This window comes from Populus euphratica, unplaced genomic scaffold (genome assembly GCF_000495115.2).
Source record: "Populus euphratica unplaced genomic scaffold, PopEup_1.0 scaffold68.1, whole genome shotgun sequence".
Lineage (NCBI taxonomy): Eukaryota > Viridiplantae > Streptophyta > Magnoliopsida > Malpighiales > Salicaceae > Populus > Populus euphratica.
In genome coordinates, this window is record NW_011499901.1 from 220332 (window position 1) to 240576 (window position 20245).

At 35.4% G+C, this 20245-nt stretch overlaps 2 protein-coding genes across 2 annotated transcripts; one reads left to right on the plus strand and one right to left on the minus strand.

Moving 5' to 3' along the window:
- The first annotated feature begins 750 nt into the window (after nt 1–750).
- Nucleotides 751–7170, plus strand: LOC105132794 (AT-rich interactive domain-containing protein 5-like). Its single transcript, XM_011036488.1, has 14 exons — nt 751–875; nt 1169–1609; nt 1698–1831; nt 1928–1967; nt 3173–3225; nt 3533–3578; nt 3925–4017; nt 4975–5097; nt 5189–5237; nt 5326–5395; nt 5728–5794; nt 5922–5972; nt 6303–6395; nt 6767–7170. The coding sequence occupies exons 2-14, from the start codon at nt 1199–1201 to the stop codon at nt 6869–6871; spliced, it is 1335 nt and encodes a 444-aa protein (XP_011034790.1). The 5' UTR covers nt 751–875; nt 1169–1198; the 3' UTR covers nt 6872–7170.
- A 3358-nt stretch (nt 7171–10528) lies between these two features.
- Nucleotides 10529–12107, minus strand: LOC105132796 (putative DNA-binding protein ESCAROLA). The gene is made up of 2 exons (XM_011036489.1): nt 11731–12107; nt 10529–11610 (listed from the first exon to the last, which is right to left on the minus strand). Exons 1-2 carry the CDS (start codon nt 11756–11758, stop codon nt 10853–10855), a joined length of 786 nt encoding a protein of 261 aa, XP_011034791.1. The 5' UTR covers nt 11759–12107; the 3' UTR covers nt 10529–10852.
- Between the last annotated feature and the right edge of the window lie 8138 nt (nt 12108–20245).

Here is a 20245-nt window from a genome sequence, read left to right on the forward strand (position 1 = left end):
CTATGGGCATGTTTATATCGGTTTTTAAGGGTAAGCCTTCAATACTAGATACTCGATAAATCTAAGAAAATGATTTTAAGAAATAATTAGTGTACAAGATAGATATATTTAAATAATATATTAAACTAGACAATGTATAAGATATTTTTGCGAAGCAGCCTAAATAAAACCAAATCAAATAAAGTATACCTCCGAGCATTATGTTTAGCTCCCTCGCCATCCAATCTGGAGCCCTCCCTCGTGAATTTAGTACCTCATCAATATAATATTCTCAAGTTTTGGTGGTAAGGTTCAAAGCCTTAACCACAGCCAAATGGGGTTAAAAAGATGAATTTCCTTATTTATCATTTTTTTAATTAAAAAATGGAATTTTGTTAGCTAATGTAGGAAAGGAAGGAAGGGCACAATCGGGAAACACAAGGGCAATATGGTCTTTATGGGGGCACGGTAAGCGGGTAAGGCAGATCAGCATCAGCCCCGCAATAAAAATGCGTCCAGCCAGGTGTTGGATTTCCTCGAGAGTCAAAGGAGATTTATTTATATCAAAGCAGAGAGGGAAAGAAAAGAAAAATCCTCACTCCCACCCCCACCCCACAGCCATGGATTTGCTCCCCTACTTTCCTCCTCGTCTTTGCTCTTCCAACAATTAACCCCGTCTTCGCCGATAAATTCGAAAGAATTCGCAAATCGAACCGTCCTTCCTTTGGGCTGGCACTGACCACACCATATCTTCTACGCTCGTCGGATAAGAATCGATTCCACCCTTCTCTGCCTTCCTCTTCACCTGCATTGTCCGCTTCTGCTCAAATTCAAACCTTGATACGCTGCCGTTTTCTCTCTCCTCTCTCAACCTCCGCCTCTCCGATCTCCGAAAGGCAAGCTTTTACCACTTTTTTTATTTATCTGCCCTTTATTTTGAATCTTGAATTGTATAGCAGTTAGGTTTAAACATTGAAAATCCTTTTTAAAAAAAAACTAGAATTGGATTTTTGGGAGTGATAATTCTTTTTTTAATTATTAATATTTTCTCCACAAAATATTTTACTAGAGGCTAACGTGAATTATCCCTGTATTTTATTTGTTTTCCAAAAAAATATTAATTTAATTTAGTTTTATACGAGGTAACATAAAAATAATATTAGTAACAATTCGTTATATTTGCTTACAGGGTGAGCTGGACCCAAAAAAAATAATATTAATGAGCGAAATGGAAGATAGTGAAATGGTTACGGTACAAGATTTGCTGGTAGACTCGGAAGCTAAGAAGCCGAGTGAGGCCTCTGTTAAAGAGCAGGAAGAAACTGCTGATGCTTCAGTGGAAAAAAAGTCGAATGAGAATGGGCAGGCATCGGTTGCTGACGATGACCACACTGTGACTTTGGCAACTGATGTTCCTATGAGTGATACTCAAGCTTTGCCTAATGAGAAAAATGATACGGATGAAAATATTAATCAGCAAGCGGGGGAAGAGAAAACTGATGGAGATGATGGTGGCTGTGTTCAAAATCAGCCACAAACTGCTACTCCATCGACCCCGAGGAGGCATGCGACTCCTAAATCAAAGCATGATAGTGCGGCAAAGTCCAAGAACGTGTGGACGGATATTAAGGTAATTGAAACTGCCATCCAAATGCTTGGAATCTTGGAAGTGGATGTAGTGTTTGTGATGGAATGACTATCTGTTGTTTCAAATGTAGATGGGGGAGGCTGATGTTGCAGGTACCCCAGAAGAGCGAGCTGCATTCATGAAGGAGCTGGAAACTTTTTATAAGCAGAATACCATGGATTTCAAGCCCCCCAAGTTTTATGGGGAACCATTGAACTGCCTGAAGTAAGTTTTATGTGAAAATAGTTTGAGTTTTTTCTAATGATAAGTATCTGGCTTGTAGGTGTGAGTTAATATTGTCGTGTTTCCCCTGGGAATTAGGTTATGGAGGTCTGTGATCAAACTGGGTGGCTATGAAGTGGTATGTGTATTTTCTTTCGCTCTTCAGTACCATTTTTCATTTTCTGTGGGTTTTAGGCTTTTGCAGCAAAACATTTCTGCACATGAATGGATTTTGTAGTTGTATGTTAAGCATGGTTTCTGGAATTGGTGCAAGAAATATGAAAACCTTGCAGCAGAAACTGTTACACTGAATCAGTAGTGTTGACTATCTACTACTGGAAATTTAAATATCCCACATTTGTGGCTAGATCAAATTATAAATAAGCAAAGGGATTAAGAGTAGCGTTAGTAGTTGCTTGAAACATATCAGGTTACTGTGCTCCTGTTGTCAAGCATAATGGGCATTGTGCTTCAAAACGCCTGCATGTGCTGACAGCCTCTTTTTTCTTATCATGTCTGGAACAATGTAGGTTTGTCCTTTTGAATGGGAGTTTAAAAGTTAATAAATTTATTTCTATTCCTCCTCAAAACTGAAAAGGCACACCTGCTTTTACAAACTGCAACTAAGTACTGCCAAATTCCTCTCCAAATAAAGCTAGCACTACCAAATTCTAATGCTAATGGAATTTGGTAATGCTAGCTTAATTTTGAGAGGAATTTGGCATTCTCCTCACATTGGTTAAATTTAGGATAATGAAAGGCAAAAAATTGAAGCAACAATTACATCGAACAAAATTGAGAATCGGTCATAATGAATGAGATTAACCAAAAGATAAGGGACATTGATGAGAATGGTTGGAGAAGAATGGCACATCCAAAGAAAATCAGTATCGTTAGCAGAGAAAATGTCAGCATTTTATGAACTTGCTGTTACAGAATTCTTCTTAATAATAAAGCATAAGGGCTCGAGTTTTTGTTTCACCTGGGTAATAATGAAGAAAATGCTTGATCTCCATCCAGCTTCTGGAGTAAAAACATGTGGATACGTGATATGCTTCAGGATCTTAACATCTATATAATTCCAGAAATGTAATGGAGTACTTGTAGTTACACAGTCCTGTGCCTTACATGATACCTTTTGTGTTTATGTGCCTGTATTATTTTCTTCCGATTTTTTTGTGAATAGAAACATCTAATTAAAAAATTTGAGTATGAAAATGCAGCTTCAATGCACTTATATGCTGTATTTCAATTGTTTTGTACTTCAACACTATATTTCATGGATTTTCATGTGTTTATTGCCATTAACTTATGACAGCTGCTTTTGATCTATCATATATGTAGGTTACTGCTAACAAGTTGTGGCGGCAAGTGGGAGAGTCTTTCCACCCTCCCAAGTGAGGAAGGATAATTCTTTTAAGCAATCTTGTTCAATTTGCATGGTTTATCATAGGATTATAAAGGCCAAGTCTTTTTTAAGTAATTTGTAAAATCTGCATGGATTTAGCATGGGATCGTTAAGCATTTTCAGTTACAATTCTTTTCAGTATTTTCATTTTATGCTGCAGTCGGTTGCCATAACCTTCTTTCTGATCCTTGCATCTTGGTTGCGGGCTATGAATGAGTGGCAATAATTATATGGGTGGTTATAATCTGGAAAAAAATTATCATTTAATTTGTCCAACTTTTCTCTGTCTCTCACAGGACCTGCACAACGGTGTCTTGGACATTCCGCATTTTCTATGAGAAGGTAATTGCTTTTTTTCTCTTCTTTTCTTTCTTTCTTTGTTGGGTGTTTATTTATTTATTAATTTATTTTTTGTGGTGAAAATGCTCTGTATATATCCATTTTGTACTCGGTAACATGTGTTGGAACTAAATGGGTTAGATAAAACCGTAAATTAAAACTTTGTTTTGTTTTCCTCTAATGTGGAAGTTGTCAGTGTTGAAAAGTGTCCAGGCTTATCTTTTTTGGAATTGAAGTGAGTTTAGCTGTCCTTATGTGGATGATTTAAAAACTAAGTGGTGGACCAATGGATTGTTGTTCTCTGTTTGACTTTCTTGTAATTCTATTCCTGATCCTTCATTTACTGCAGGCACTTCTGGAATATGAAAAGCATAAGAAGGAAACTGGTGAGCTTCAACTTCCTAGTTCACCCTTGCATCAGGCTACTAGTGTTGAAAAGGAGGTAAACTTCTGTTGTTGCTTTTTTTACTGTAGCATTTCCAAAATCTTTTACCTGGTAAAAAAGAGAGAATCACTAGAGCCTGTACAGAACTGCTCAGTGCTATTGAAAAGCTTGGCTTGTGCTCGTTCATTTGCAATATCGAACTGAACTTGAACTTAAGTGGTTGAACTTGTGGTCTTGCTTAGAAATCAATGCATCAAAAAGTCCTCTGTTTTTTTTTTTTTTTTTCCTTTGGTTATTTTGAATTGAGGTTACTAAAGTAGACTTCATTTGTTGCAAATGTAGGGAGTAGGCAATCATTTGATAGTATTATAGCACGTATAGATTTCTATCTCAAAATTACAACTTGTGCTACATATGGTCACAGAGTTTTATTTGATGAGAGAAAAGTGCACTCTATGATTAAAAGCTGTTAAAGTTTTAACAGTTCACTAAAATCCATGCATCTTTGTGGTTGTGTACATGCACATAATGTAATTGATCAATCGCATTTCTGACACAAAAGATAGTCTGTTACACTGGATGAAACGGGATGATAAATCCTGGCATCTTGCTGAACGTGAAATCTGTGTGCATCACTATACGGATGCTTCTGCCAAGTGATCAATTGTTATTGTTAGTGTTTGTCTCTTGTCAGCCATACAAATTGCTGATAAACCATACTGGATTTAACTTAGTTTTGCTTATAAACTGTTAATACTCAACTATGAGGAAACCACAAGATGAGGAGAAAACCAGAAGCCTGTGGCTAGTGCAAGTATAAATGATGTATTTTCTTAAGCTCGGGGAAAACAATGTTTTTATTGGAATTTATATACTGATGATTTTGTGAGCTGAAGTTGTTTGGAACAAACTAGTTTAGTAGAGTTAAGTTCTATGGTTTCTGGTTCTCATTCCTTTTGTCCCTGGTTTCCTAATTTGTACCTTTATTCATCCCTCTCTCTCTCTCCCCATCAGGCAAGTGGGTACCAAGCACCTGGATCTGGCAGGGCAAGAAGGGATGCTGCTGCTCGTGCTATGCAGGGTTGGCATGCTCAGCGTCACCTTGGACATGGTGAGGTTAGCGAGCCAATTGCTAAGGTTTGTTGTGACAATAACATACACTTCCTTTTATATTTATATTTGTGCAGAACATTGCGGTGAAATGATGCTTTTCATTTCTCCTGAGCAGGTCAAGAGCTTAAATTTTGCAAGGCGTGAAAAGCCTCTCAAAAGTATCGGTACAACTCCTAGATTGAAGATCTTCTTAGTTGGCATGTTTTTGACACAGACATAAGTTTTTATTTTTATCCTGATTTTCTGAGATAGGTTTGCACAGACAGAAGACAACTAACTTGGAACTTGCCGAGAGACCTATGAATGCTGAACCAGATAAGGAGTTAAGATTGTTCATCATTCCTTTTCAACTTATTTTCTCAGTTTTGTTCACCACTGTATTCGTACTATATATTAAATGGTCATTAGATGATCCTACTGTTTCTTATGACATCATCTTTCAGCACAGTAGCAACTGTAGATTGTATCTTTCAACAATTGAACCATGACTTATTTATAGCTGTTCTCTTAGGTTCTTGGTTTCAAACTACCACTGGAAAAAGAAAAAAAATCATCCATAAAATGTGATCAGTCCAAGTGCCCTGTTTTACACCTAACTGCACGCACGATATAAGGTGTTTTCTTTTTGAGGCTAAATGTTTTTCCCCTTATTAGAGTGGATGCTGAAATTGCTGATATTGGACCCCCTGCTGATTGGGTGAAGATCAATGTGCGGGAAAGTGTAAGCATCTGCTGTTTTCCTTTCTCTTAATTTCTGTACCCCTGGGCCTTTTCACTTGAATGCCTGATCTAGTTGTCGAGTTCATTCCACTATAGCTTACTGACTAATATATTGCTCCTATACACAGAAAGATTGCTATGAGATATATGCTCTAGTCCCAGGACTTCTCCGTGAAGAAGTAAGCACCTTCTCTTGATTTTGCCCTTTCTCATAGTTTGTCTCTCCTGCTCTCATTCTTACCTCCTTGATGATATTTAGGTGGAATTTATAGATAGAATGCATCGTGCCATGCTTGGCAATAACAAGTTAGTGAGCTAGATTTCTGATCTCTTTATTTGGTTGTACACCAAGCAAGCTGGTTCTTTCTTTTGCACCAGGACAATAGTTGCAGGAACTAAAGATGTTTGTTCTTTCAATTTTAAAACTTGAACTATTCATTAGTAACATTATTATTGACCATATCACTTGGCCTAGAATATGCATGAAATGGCTTTTTTTGGTGGATCAGGTTCGGGTTCAATCAGATCCTGTTGGACGTCTGGTTATAACAGGTCAACCAGAGCAGCTGGACAATCCTTGGGGTATAACACCATTTAAGAAGGTATTGTTTTTGCCCCCCAAAAGAATAGTAACTTTAAAAGAAGAGAGGTGCTTCTGCTTTATAATCTTTGACTGGAGTAAATGGTACTTCTGTTCCAATATAGATTCACGATGACTTGCCCATGGGAGGGCTGGCATCAGTGAGAGCATGGGAATCATTTATTTGTAACTAAGACATGGGGTGTGAGAAAAATTAGTCACCGACTCTGCCAGCAGTTGGATCATTCATTATGTAAAGCATCTCTTTAGAAGGTGAAATTGTTTATGGTATTTGTGTGGTTGGATTGGCAGAATGTTCTGTGGTGATGGCCTACTGCTTAGAAATATTTATCTTGTATGTGAATAACTTTTGAAATTGTCTTTTTTGGTCAGGTTGTGAGCTTACCTACAAGAATTGATCCACTTCAGACGTCTGCTGTTGTTAGCTTGCATGGGCGACTCCATGTTCGTGTCCCTTTTGAGCACGGATCAGCTTGACTTTCCTTCTTGTGAGTCGGACATTGATTAACTTTTCTAGGTAGAAATCATAAATTTTGGGAGAGACAGACAAAGGCTTGAAAGGGAATAACTGGGATTGTTTTTGTTTCTCTCACCGTGTTAAAGTAGCTCTAACTACTGAACTTCGTAGATGCCAGCTTATTATGTGCAGAGTAGTTTCAGAAGATCTGTTAATTGTAAAACTGATGCATGTCACTGGGAAGCCATATTGATCCTGTGGCTGGAAACCCTGTGTAAGACTGCGGTTATAAATGGCTGCTGGTAGCAGTTTCAATTGATCCTGTGACTGAAAACCATTCCCATGGCATTTTCAGAAACCAGTTTGTGACAAAATAATGCCAGACACGTTTCCTGCCTTGGCGACGGTGACCTGATCCACATTCCAATGTTCTGTTTTTGTTTTAAACATACAATATGATTGGGAAGATGTTAATGATGCCTGAAAGCTGGTGCACTTAGGCACGATATTCCACTCCAGCCTTCTCCGGGACAAACTGCATGCTTCGGAGCTTGATGTTTCCGAAGTAATTCCATCTGACAGGGCAGCAGTCTTCTGTATTTTAATCAAAAGCGAAATACAAACCCCTATCTACGGACGCAAGTTTTTTAGCTGCAAAGAAGTAAATGATGCCATGAAAATTAAATTTACAACAGTAGCCTATCAAAGTCAAGAAAATGAACAATGAAATAATTCCCTCGATTCACGTTCTTAAAGTATTCACCCTAATTTGGGTCTTATTGCCTCTTGGATTTCTCAAATTTTCTCATCTAGATGAGAAAGATTTGGATTCGGATTGTGATCTAACGTGTGAGATAGGGATATAAACAAAGATATTAAAATAAATTGTTTTAATAAAATAGTTTTGGAATATATCTTCTTTTATCTTTATTGTTTTTTAAAATATTTTTTATTAAAAATAATAATATTTTTTATTTTTAAAAAATTTATATATATCCGAAAATATTAAAAAATAATAATTGATTTAAAGTTAAAAAAATAATTTCTTTCAAAAACATTTTTAAAACAAAAGAAAAAAAACAGTATATAAATATTACCCGCACATTATTTTATTTTCAATTTTAGTTCCAAGTGTTAGACATAATTGGCAGGTTTTATCACATAATGGAAAGCTGACACACGCATGATGATCCATGACTCTGTCTTAGGAGCTAAGTGAACCTTTAACAACGTGGCTGCCATTGTTTTATCATGTCGTTCATTAATTGCTGAGCATTTTCTAATCAAGGCTTTACGATTAGCTCTGATGGGAAATTAAACCATGCATCATCCTGAGTTTCTCTATATATTTAGCCCTTACCGTAACTTCTGCAGATTGTAGCAAGTGAATTGGCCGATATTATCACGAGGAATATTAATACAGCTGATCACATTATGTGTACGAAAGAAGCTAGATTTCTCACCAGCTATATCTTACTGCACCAGTAGAAATCATGAATGGACCTCTCTCTCTGAAATCATGCATGCTTCTTTCGCCTTTAATTTATCCTAAGCATATATACTCCGTCACCTCCCACTTTTATAGCTTGAATTTGGCTCCAGACTTTTAGAGGAAGATATTGGAAAAAGGGTGGGTGGGGAGGGAGGGAGGGAATCCAAGACCTGCTGATGCTTGCTTGCATGCATGCTATAGTAAACTTACAGTACTGTACTCCAAGAAAGCATGCCCTAAACAGGCCCTGATACAGTGCAGTGACATTAATGGTGTTGGAATTTTACTGTAGAACATAACATTAACGGTACTTTTTGGGCTTCCCTAGCCACAGGAGGGGGGAAGATGTGAGGTGTCATGATGATTAACATGCATACTCCGCTGTGTTTCCCCCCAACATATAGAATTCATATACAATACCTGCGATCAAGAATATATATATGTTGAAACCATAAGGAAAACATACATATCTAGATCATGCAAGAATTCGATTCATTTATATATCAAAATTAAGGAGAAAAAACAGGTTCTGCGACAAACATGAACCTCTATTGCTCTTTATAACCATATATACTATTCAGGAGAGGGACTAGAGTCTTCAGCAACAAAAAAATATTTCTTCTCTAATCTCTTCTTCTTCTATTTAGTTAATAACAATTAACCGAGTAAAGATCCCAGGGTCTTGAGGCGCTATATCAACCAAAAACAGAAAAGGAAAAGGAAAAAAAGTGTTTCATGAGCTGTTGCATTAGTATACATACTGCTGGGATGAAAAACATTCTATAACTAATATTCTTAATTAAGAGTTGGTAATTATATATTCACGCCAAAGCAAATCGCATGGTCAAAGCACGAGCAGGCCTTCAAAAGACTCTGGTGCACATGTGATGTGAGTGTACCATGAGAAGATTGTAGCAAAGGTATGAAGAAATTAAGCCACTGGAAGTTGGGATTATGATTCTTAAATCTTTTCTGCAATGCAGCTGATCTAGCCACATGGGTTTGGGGTAAATTAATTCTTTAAAAAAGAAGAAGAAAGATGAAAACTTAATCCAAAAAAAATATCGTATATAGTTCCTACAGACTTTTTTATATGTTGTTGTGGACACTGAGATAACTACTAGAAGCTCAGGGTAGCATGGAGAAGATATGTTTTTATTCTATGCTTAATTTATGTTTTGAAAATATAAAAATTTATTCTAAAATTATCTTAAAAAGATTACATTTTTAACCAGACATGTTTATGTTTTTTTTATTTTTTTATATTGATCTCTTCTCTGTTGCACTAACGAGACACAACGTCGACCTGGTTGTTTGACTGCTGTAACAGTAGTATTGTTAACTAGTTTCATCATATCTTGTAACTGACAATAAGAAAAAGCTTTCTAGCTGCTGTGACGCTTGGTGAAAACAAGAAGTGTAAGTTGGGCACGCGAGAGACAGATAGAGAGAGAGTAAAAAAGAGACACCTTAGCTAGGGCATCTACTGTTCTCGAAGTTCAGAACTAGGTTTTTTTACTCTCTTTTATTGTAAATGGAACAGCAGCCTTCTAAGGTTCTTCACTGGTGCTTTTCCCCAGGTGGGTAAGAAGAAATAAAATGAAGGAAGAAGACATGGGCACATGCAAGACAAATAAGATATATGTGTGCAACTGCAGTCCTTTGGGGCTGAGCTCAGCCGCTCAGGAGTGATCTTTATTCTGGGTTTCCATGCCTTCAAACAAAGAAGACATATAATTCTAAAAACAAAGGATGTACACTAATTAATGGAATAATTAAGAAAAAAATCAGTGCTAGGTTGTATGAATATTTGTTATATGATATAATATTATTAAAGGACTAGTGTATCAGGAAAACTGCCACCAGTGTATTATGAATATTTGAAGAAGAAATTCATAAACTGATCGATGCAGCACATTTTTCTATTCTAATACAACAAGAACCATATAATATTTCTTGCACAGGAATTATGTATATATTAAACCCTAGCTAGCTGGCCAGAGTTGTGCATCAAACTATATAACTATTAATTATTGACCTGATTAAGCAATTAAAAAGCGAAGGAAAGGAAAATTAGGAACGATACCAAAAACACAAACTGGTTTATACATGAAGTTATACTTACTGACCTTGCCAAATCTGTGAATTTCATCGCTCTAGTTCCTATCTGGGTTCCAAAGGAAAGTGATACCAGGCAGCCTCCATGAATACACTTCTTCTTCTATTCCTTTTCCTCTTGTCAATGAAGAAATTAATTAGGAGACCGATCTCGATCTTTTTGGTCACCAGAACATCACATCACGGCCAAGTTTATATATTAATACAAAATATATACTTGCAAGTTGATTGCTTTATATATATATATATATATATTCCCTTGAGCATTGCTTCATCGTCAATTATTCAAAGCTGATCACCAGAAAGTCCCTTGCGCAAATTCTGAAGCTAATTTTTTCCTAACATCATCACTCGTTGGAAAAAAATAAAAATAAAACCCTTTTTACCCTAATCAAAATGGAGGCCTTGAAGCATTTCCACCCCATGATCCAAATAAATCAGTTGAAAATGGATAGGTCCCATGATGAGCTCCTCCCATAGGAAAAAAACCACCTCCAGTGCTGCTGCCTCCTCCACCATCACCCATCTGTCCACCACTTCCAGTCACACCCGAGTTCTGAGAAGCCGTGGGTTGAACCTGCACCTCCCCAGCTTCCTCTTGATCATCCAAAGGCAAACGCTCAAAAACTGCATTAGCAAAAGATGCAGCCATCAAAACCACAGGACCTGCGGCCATTAAGAGGCCCACAACATTCCCTCCAACAACCTGTCCTTGTCCACCAGACAAAAAAATCGACAACCCTCCCGCACCAGGTGGCGCAGGTGGAGGAAGCACGGTTCCAGATAGAGAAAGGATCTCAAACCTTCCGTGCAAAGTAAGCACACTCCCTGCGGGAGAAGCTGGCTGCCTTAAAGTAACATTAGCAACACTCCCACTCCCACTAAGAACACAAACTCCTATCCCTCTCTTCCTCGCATAATTGGACACACTTTCCACTATATCAGCACCACTAGACACCTCAAGCACATGGGATCGGAGGGCATTAGGGCTGTCCCGTGTTACAATAATGGGCGGCTTCGGTTTGTTCTTGGAACCAGCTGGACGGCCTCTAGGGCGGGAACTAGGAATGGTCCCACCGCCCCCAGAGCTAGTGCCAGAAGGAGTCCTATCCTGGTGATGATCACTAGTTGCAATTGGCTTGGCATGATCTGGTGAAGGGGTGTTGTTTTCTTTAGAATCAGAAGAAGGAATGGTTGGAGGTCTTTGAATCAGATGAAGTTCAGGTCTGAGAAGGTTGTGATTGTGATGAAGGTAGCGAGAGTTATTACCTGTAGAAGTTGATTCATAACCAGCCATGGTGGCAGTCCTTGCCACATCTATTCTCTCCCACCACTTGCTATTATTTGCCAGCTTTAATTTGATCTCTTCTTCTTCTTCTTCTTCTTCTTCTCTTTTGATCTCTCTGATTTCGTCTTCTCTTTTGATCTCTCTGATTTCGTCTTTACTTAAATAATTTATGCTAGAAAATATACTTCAGATCATCGAAACCAGAAGATAAAAAAAAAATCATGTCATGATTTTCAAAAGAAATTGAAAAAATATTTAAAAAAACATTGAGAGATCAGAGGAATTAATATATACTATCAAATATGTTTTATAGCAAGTGAAAACAAAAATTAGACTAATTAACATGCAATATTTCTTGAAGATGAAGATGGAAATGAAAAGAAATTATAGAAAGTTTGGGGTGTGAAGAGAAAAAAAAAATAGGAAAGGGAATTAAGCAAAGGGAATCATTTATGTGATATGAATGGATACACCGGATTATAATTTTTTATTTTTTTCCCTTTAACTATAAAGGTATCTCGAATTTATTTTATTAGGGTTTATTAGAATTCCTACCGAGAAATTGTCAACAGGCGTTTAGTCTTTTGGTCGTTGTTTTTTGATATCAAACGAAAGGTCAAGAATACATTAGGTAGTAGATTTGTTTATATTTAATTACACCATACTATATATAAAAAAATAATCAACAAGCATATGGTCCATTGGTTCTTGTCTTTTTATTAATACCAATCAAGAGATCATGTGTGTTAAATATTGAATTTATTTACATCATACGTGTAAGAAAGACATGATTAAAATCAACTAATCAGTTTTATTTTGATACCCACACTAATCTTCTATTATATTAAACTCAAATTCTTTTTTATTTTTATATATACTAATTCTTAATAAATATTCATCTTTTTCAAGTGAAAAAAAAAAAAACCTTATTAGCTAGATAAAAAAGATATGGTGGTGGGGATTTCATGGTGTATACCTCTTTTTTTTTATGATTTGTTTCAAGAATGGTAAGGATTTATTGTAAAAGAAACATCTCATTTAAAAGTTTAAACAATTAGATGAGGTCTCAATATATAATTTATATTATTCGCTAACATATCCCTTCAAGTAAAGACTATTTAGATTTGAAACTTATATGGATTCACATTATTTTATACTTAATTTTTATCAAATAAATAAGAATATTGCGATTTGAACTCTTGACCGCTTGATCATTAAGACTCTAATACCATATTAAAAAATCATCTCAGCCCAATATAGCTTATAGGATTAAGTTATGTTTCAAGATATGATTTATATTATTCTCTAATATTTATTAATAAAAAGTTTTGTCATAATGATTTTTCTATGGAATTGTGTATTATTTCGTATATTAGGAATAAATTCAAATTTAAAGCAATCACTCTAGATTGAGAGTATTTTTTTTATTTCACAATAATGCATCTTGGATTCATTTCTATAAATCTAGCTTCATATATAATGGCATGAATTTATTAAAAAATAAAAAGTGTGGTAGCTTGAAGTAATAAGCGTCTGTAACTTATTACACTACTTTCATTATAACTATTGTTTTATCTTTTCTTTATCATGTTAGATTTTTATCCTTTACATAGCTAGCTTTATATGTTTTTTTGGTATTTAAAAAATGAAAAAAAAAAGAAGTGATATGGTTCGCAAGGAAAGGTGAAACTTTTTTAATAGAAAAGAAAACATGGTGGTGAAAAATAAGTGATGTAATAAAATTAATTAAGCAAAGACAATTAAAATCAATATATTAATTAATTGCTTCATTATAATTTTATAATTCTTTAGTATATAGGAGTACATTTGATAAACCTATTTTTAACAAGTCTAAACAATCTTATGACACTCCTTCATTGGGCACACTCAAGGGAATGAGCATGTCCCGAGTGAGTGCTTGACAATGTGTTAAGCCCCGGATACATGGATTTGGTGCTACATCCAACCGTAATTGGACTTGATAGCGTGCCAAGCAATGTGCTAAGCCCCGGGCACATGGATTTGGTGCTAGACCCAATCATAATTGGGCTTAATAGCGTGCTAAGCCTCGAAATGCGAGGCTTGGTTGTATGCCAAGGCCCTGACATACCTATGAGAATGTGCATCCTCCCTTAAAACATTTAAGGAAAGAACCATCTGTCTTAGCACGCCGTTTGAACTTGGCATTTTGCCACGTCCACGATAACATGAGTCTAACAAATATATTAAAGCAAAGATACTTGAACTTGGCATTTCACTAAGTCCACGATAATGTAGGTTTGACATATATGACAAACCTAAGATACTTAGACTTGATATTGAGCCAAGTCTAAAGTAATGTGGGTTATCAAACCTAAGGCACTTAGACTTCGCAGTTAGCCAAGTTCAAGATAACATGAGTCTAGTAAACATGTTAAACCAAAAGCACTTGGACTTGGCAGTTAGCCAAGTCCAAGGTAACACTTGTTTAGCAAATATATCAAATTTAAAGTATTTAGACTTGGTAGTTAACTAAATCCAAGATAATAACCATACTCCCCTGACATACCTAAGAGAATGATTATCCTTCCTTTGGCATGCCCAGCGATGATCATCCTTTCTTGGCATGCCTAAGGGAATGAGGTAATGTGGGTTTAGCAAACATGTCAGGCCCAAAGCATTTAGAATCAAACAGAGACAATGTAGTTTAGTAAATATACCAGATCTAAAGTACTTGGACTTAACAATCAGTCAATTCTATTGCACTTGGACATGACAATTAGTCAAGTTTAAGGTAACGCATGCCTGACAAACATGTCAGATCCAAGGTAATTGGACTTGGCAATTAGCCAAGTTCAAGATAACGACCATCCTCCATTGGGCAAACCCCATGGAATGACTATCCTTCATTAGCACGCCTAAAGGAATGAGGCAATATGAGTCTGGCAAATATACCAGACCCAATACGTTTGGACTTAGCAGCTAGTCAAGTCCAAGATAACGAGGGTGTAATAAACATGTTAGACCCAAAATACTTGAACTTGAAAGTTAGTCAAATCCAAGGTAACACGTGCCTGGCAAAGATGTCATACCCAAGGTACTTGAACTTAGTAGGTAGTCGAGTCTAAAGTAACGACCCGTCCTTCCTTAGCACACTTAAGAAAATAATCATCCTCCCTTGAACATGCCTTAGGGAATGATTATCATTCCTTAGCACCCTAAAGGAATTAGATAATATAGGTCTGGCAAACATGTCAGACCTAGCTAAGACATTTGAATTTAGTAGTTAACCAAGTTTAAGACAACATGGGTCTTACAACCATGTCAAATCCAAGGTAATGACCTACCTTCTTTAGACACGCCCAAGAGAATGATCATTCTCCCTTGGCACACCCAAAGGAGTGAGGTAATGTGGGTCTGACAAACATGTCAAACCTCAGACACTATCACTTGGGAGTTCGTCAAATCCAAGGTAATAACCATCTTCCCTTAACATGCCTAATGAAAAGACTATTCTCTCTTAGCACGCCCAAAGGAATGACCAACCTCTCTTGAGTCTAACATCGAGGAAAACTTAGTCTTTATGGGTTTAGCTACATTTGACGTCTTGAACCTTAATCTCATACACCAACCTTTATGGGCTTAGCTATATTTGACGTTTTAGACCTTAATCTCATACACCTTTTAGTTGTATAAAAGTCTTTCAAAGACCCACCATATTCCCATCAAATATTAATATAGATGTAAATATATTTATCTCTTCGAATATGTATTTCATATTAAATGCTACTAGGGTAAGATTACACTCTAAACCCTTATTTTCATAAAAGGATAAGACTTACGTGTTATAAATACACCATGAGACCTTCAGAACAAAGGTTCACAATCTTAATTCTCTACTATATATATATATATATATTTAGAGCATATCTCTCTAGAATATTTTTATAATTTTTCTCTATAAAAAGATACTTATTTAAGTATCGAAAAGTCTCTACCTCCACTTAAAGAAATCTTTTGCAAATACAAGTCACAAACCATCTTGACCCACCAAGCATCCAGTGTAAACTATCATCTATCTTGGTGAGGAAAAATGAATGAGATTGACATGACCAATTGATTAACTGATTATCTAATATGAACCCTATTACTATGTTAGTTGGATTTTTTAGACTTCATTAACATCATTAAGTTAATTTATCTTGCTCACATTCATTCATTAGCTTTATTATTAATAATATTATTATTTTATGTTATGTTTTTTCTTTTATTATTATTATTATTTGAGATAGGAAAAAGGAGTAAGTGCTTCTAAATATATCTATACTTTGCATAAAGGTGTTGTTATTGACATATCATAGTTGCTAATAACCCTTTGAATTTTTATTTTTTTAATTTATAATTTGATAGGTATATTGTCTTTTGCTTTTTATAAAAAATATTAACATTATCTTTTTATAAATAATTCAATAGCTGATGTAGATTATATATTGAAGTCGATCTAGGCATTAACCTTAAAAAAATAAAAATAATATCAAGTGCATCGAATGGAAAAACATAAATGATATATATAGTGAGATGTGATTTATCCAGAAGAATAATTATTTAAAAAAACTTGTCATTCAAAGGGTTCAAGACAAATTATAATCCATGGCTATAACCTCTCATGTATAGTAAATTTAATTGCATCTATCATAAGTTCACTGAATGCATAAGGAGAGGGAGTGTCCAATTTGTTCAAGGCAAAGACAGAAGAAAAAGGCAGCATCCTCTTGTCCCCTGTAGTCCTCAGCTAGCTAGCCCATTTCACATGTCACGTCAATCACTTTGCCAAGTTATACTCTTACTACATATTTGCCCTAAGAGTTTCTCGCAATATTTGCAATGTCATTATATATATATATATATATATATATATATATAAATACTTGCCCAGAAATTAATACTAACAAGTAATGATATTCTTCTGAATTGGAGAATTGGTAATAATTGATCACACCCACCATTGGTATTGCTACGTACTCCCTTTTTTTCTTCAGATGTTGCCATATCGATCGATCAATGAAGTTCTATATATCTTGAGTTGCTAAGATGAAAAAACTCCCAGGATGGGAGATTATGAATATTGGACGCACAGTAGCTGAACTGGAAGGAAGCTTGATGACAGTACCCGTGTTAGTCAGCTAATTCCAATTCAATTGTCTAAGGTTGGGGTCCTCACGTACAAGTGGAGATTGCATACCATTCTTCAATGTTGGCTTACGTTCAATATATGCCAAGCAATCACGTCTCCTTTTTTAGTAATGAATGAAAGTACTACCATCCCCACTTGTGTACACACAAACACACACACAAGTGGGGTGGTGCTTTCATGACATAAAATGGAGACGTGAAGGAGGGAAATCAAGCTGCTGGGTTATTGGTCTCCATGGCAGCGGGGACTTATATATATAGGTCCCTCCTTCACGTCTCCATTTTAAGTCATGAAAGCACCACCCCACTTGTATCAATATAGGTCCCTCCTGCCATGGAGACCAATACCCTAGCAGATTAATTTCCCTCCGTAAGCATGTTGGATACTCTGCTCGATTAATAACGACATGCCTGGAATAAAAATTAAAATCATTTGAGCATTTTTATTCCACCATCCACCCTTTTTTTTCTTGTTTTTTGAGATAACTCATCTTTGAATCATTAATAAGAGATAAGAATTTTTTATTTTTTTATATTTTCTAGACCATATATATTTTTTCTAGAGGATAAATAATTGTTGTGATACCACACACTTGTGATATTATTATTTTTTTGGCATTTCAGTTTTTTGATCATCCAACCCCGGCCTCTAACTCAACTACGTACAGACACACAATCCAACCTCTAAATCAACATTTAAATGCTACTCGTTAATTAGTTTTTGGTTACATTAATTATTCAACTTAGTTAATGTTTCATCATGACAGCCTCTTCTATAGAAAGTCTAATTAACTAGGCCAAGTGGATGAAACTTGAATTACACAGCATACAATATTCCACCCCAATATCGATACCATGGATTAATTATTTTTTATTGTAATGTATATTTTATCATACAAACTGTAAGTCCAATAGACAGATGACAAAGTATTATATAACTGGAACCTAAAAAAAAAAAAAACACTAAATTTCCTTTTCTTGATTGCCGCAGGTGAGTTTGACTGCCCTTTTTTATTTATTTATTTATCTATCCATCAAATTATATGATTCCAGAGGTTGTTAGATTTCTACTATTTTGTTGCAGTTCATGGCCAATCAAGTTCAGTACATTATGAGATTAATCTCCATATCAATTATTAAATACACGATCCGTAAATAAATAAAGAAATCAGGCTTTTTGAGTTGAGAACAACGGAGATTTAAAAAGAAGAAGAAGAAGAAGGAGAGGGTATGAGAATCCTTGACGTGGGAATCACTTTTAACCATTTTTAAATAAGCATCTTGCTTTAAAATTAAGAAAAAAATAAATTTATTTAGAGTAAATTTATATATACTTTCTGTTAACAGAAACATCTGATATATATACACACACTATGTACCTTTATTCTTTAAAATCTAATAAAAAACAAAGCTAGACTTTACCTCTTTGATGAGATATTTGTTCGTCACAAGGACGTAGTTAACTTGAACATGAGATCATGATTACAATCATAATATAACCCTAGATCACTGCATTAATTTGTTTTCCCTTTTCTTTGTCATCCATGGTTTACTAGGATGCTTGCCACTAAAATTCAGTGCAAAAGTTCAAAATACAAACATGTATGATGTCCATATTGTCAACAAGTGAAGTGGCCCACGATTCAATAAGTTGAAGATTGGGACCGGTGATCAGTGAAAATAATTAAAGGGAGATGGAGCACATTAAGCTTGACAAAAGCCTAACAGCACTATCAAATAATCTAATTTTATACTAAAAAGCAGGAGCAAGTTGCAGATGGCTTTATAATTAAATTATACTGGTGTTAGCATATATTGTGCCATGCATGTGGTGGACACCGAGCCCGTTTGTCATCTATTCCCATCAGGGATCGTTTTCGATTCAATCCCCTGGACAAAATCCCTTCGATTCTGATGCTAGTGGCCCCGAGATTACCTGCCAATAGCAAGCCGTTATTGTTTCCAAGGAGGAACCCTAGCTACTCGAGCTAGAGCCAGTTAAGTTTTTCACCCAGCAGATTTTCCCAGGGCGGACGCAGCTGTGGTGGCAATGCCAAGTCATTTTAGAGGGAGACGTCCAATTCCCGTTCCGAGTCGAAGCAATAATCCATTAGTAAAGTCGATCGAAAACGGTAGTGAATATTTTCGAGAGGGGGCGATCAAGGACAAAACAGGTGACATGTGGACGTGCTGACAAGCAACGGGTTCACGTGATGGAGCTCCACCTGGATGAGTGGTTGGTGCGTGTTTAAGCAATAATTGGTGCCTCCAAGTTGATTGTCATGGTCACGTGATCATGTTCTGTCGTGGATCTTGGTCGTCTGGAACTCGATGACCTTTGCCTTGAAAATGATCGAGTCCACAGATACGATCAACCAGCCGTTGCTACCTTTTGGGTCCACAAACCTTTGGGCTCTTTTGCTTTCAAAACCCACTGGATTAGTTTACATTTCCTTCCGTTCAGACTCGTGGTGATTGGTTTGCTTGTTTTTCATAATGACAGGTGGAAACCAGATGGACAAAGTCCCTAGTTTACAGCCAAGTCTATCCTTCGATGAGGATCATGGAGAAACTTTGAATCTTACCAATTAAATCCCAAGCCTGCCGTTTTGATAATTCTTGAGGAAATTTTGTTTTTTTTCTAATTGCATTTCAAGTTGTATTTGGGATAAAAATATATTAAATTAATTTTTTTTAGTGTTCTTTAATGATTTTGATATTCTAATTTCAAAAATATAAAAATATAAAAAATTATGTTGATATATTTTTTAAATAAAAATATTTTAAAAAATATCATGCATCACAATACTAAAAATATATACTTGATAAAAAAAATCTATAATATATCTGATAATATAAGAAGTGATATGTTATTATTATTAATGTTTGTGTTTTATCGGCCATTCATCTTCTAACAAATCATATAGTATTTAACTTAGTTGTGCTTATACATTGATAATTAACAAATAAAAAAAAACTATTAGAAAAGGGTTTGACCCTCTCGCAAATTATTATTTATTATAATGATTTTTTTTAATTAATATTTTTTTTATTCTTTAATATTAAATGTGTTTTATGAGGTTATCTTATTTTTATGGTGTGGATTACGGATTTGACATGTTAATCTAATTGACTTATTTTTTTTATTTTAATTAATATATTTTAAATTTTATCCTTTAATATTAAGTTGATGGAGAATTAGATTTTATAAATTTGTTTTCTTTATATCAGGTTATTTTAGTTTTATAAACTAAAAATAGTGCTTAATGGGTTAACCTGAGTTATCTCAGGTTATTTTTTATATTTTTTTATTAATTTTTTATT

Coding starts and splice junctions, on each gene's coding strand:
- LOC105132794 (XM_011036488.1), top strand. CDS start 1,199: ATGAGCGAAATGGAAGATAGTGAAATGGTTACGGTACAAGATTTGCTG. Junction 3,226..3,532: donor GAGTCTTTCCACCCTCCCAA/GTGAGGAAGGAT, acceptor TGTCTCTCACAG/GACCTGCACAACGGTGTCTT. Junction 3,579..3,924: donor TCCGCATTTTCTATGAGAAG/GTAATTGCTTTT, acceptor CATTTACTGCAG/GCACTTCTGGAATATGAAAA.
- LOC105132796 (XM_011036489.1), bottom strand. CDS start 11,758: ATGGCTGGTTATGAATCAACTTCTACAG. Junction 11,611..11,730: donor TTATGAATCAACTTCTACAG/GTAATAACTCTC, acceptor CCCCTTCACCAG/ATCATGCCAAGCCAATTGCA.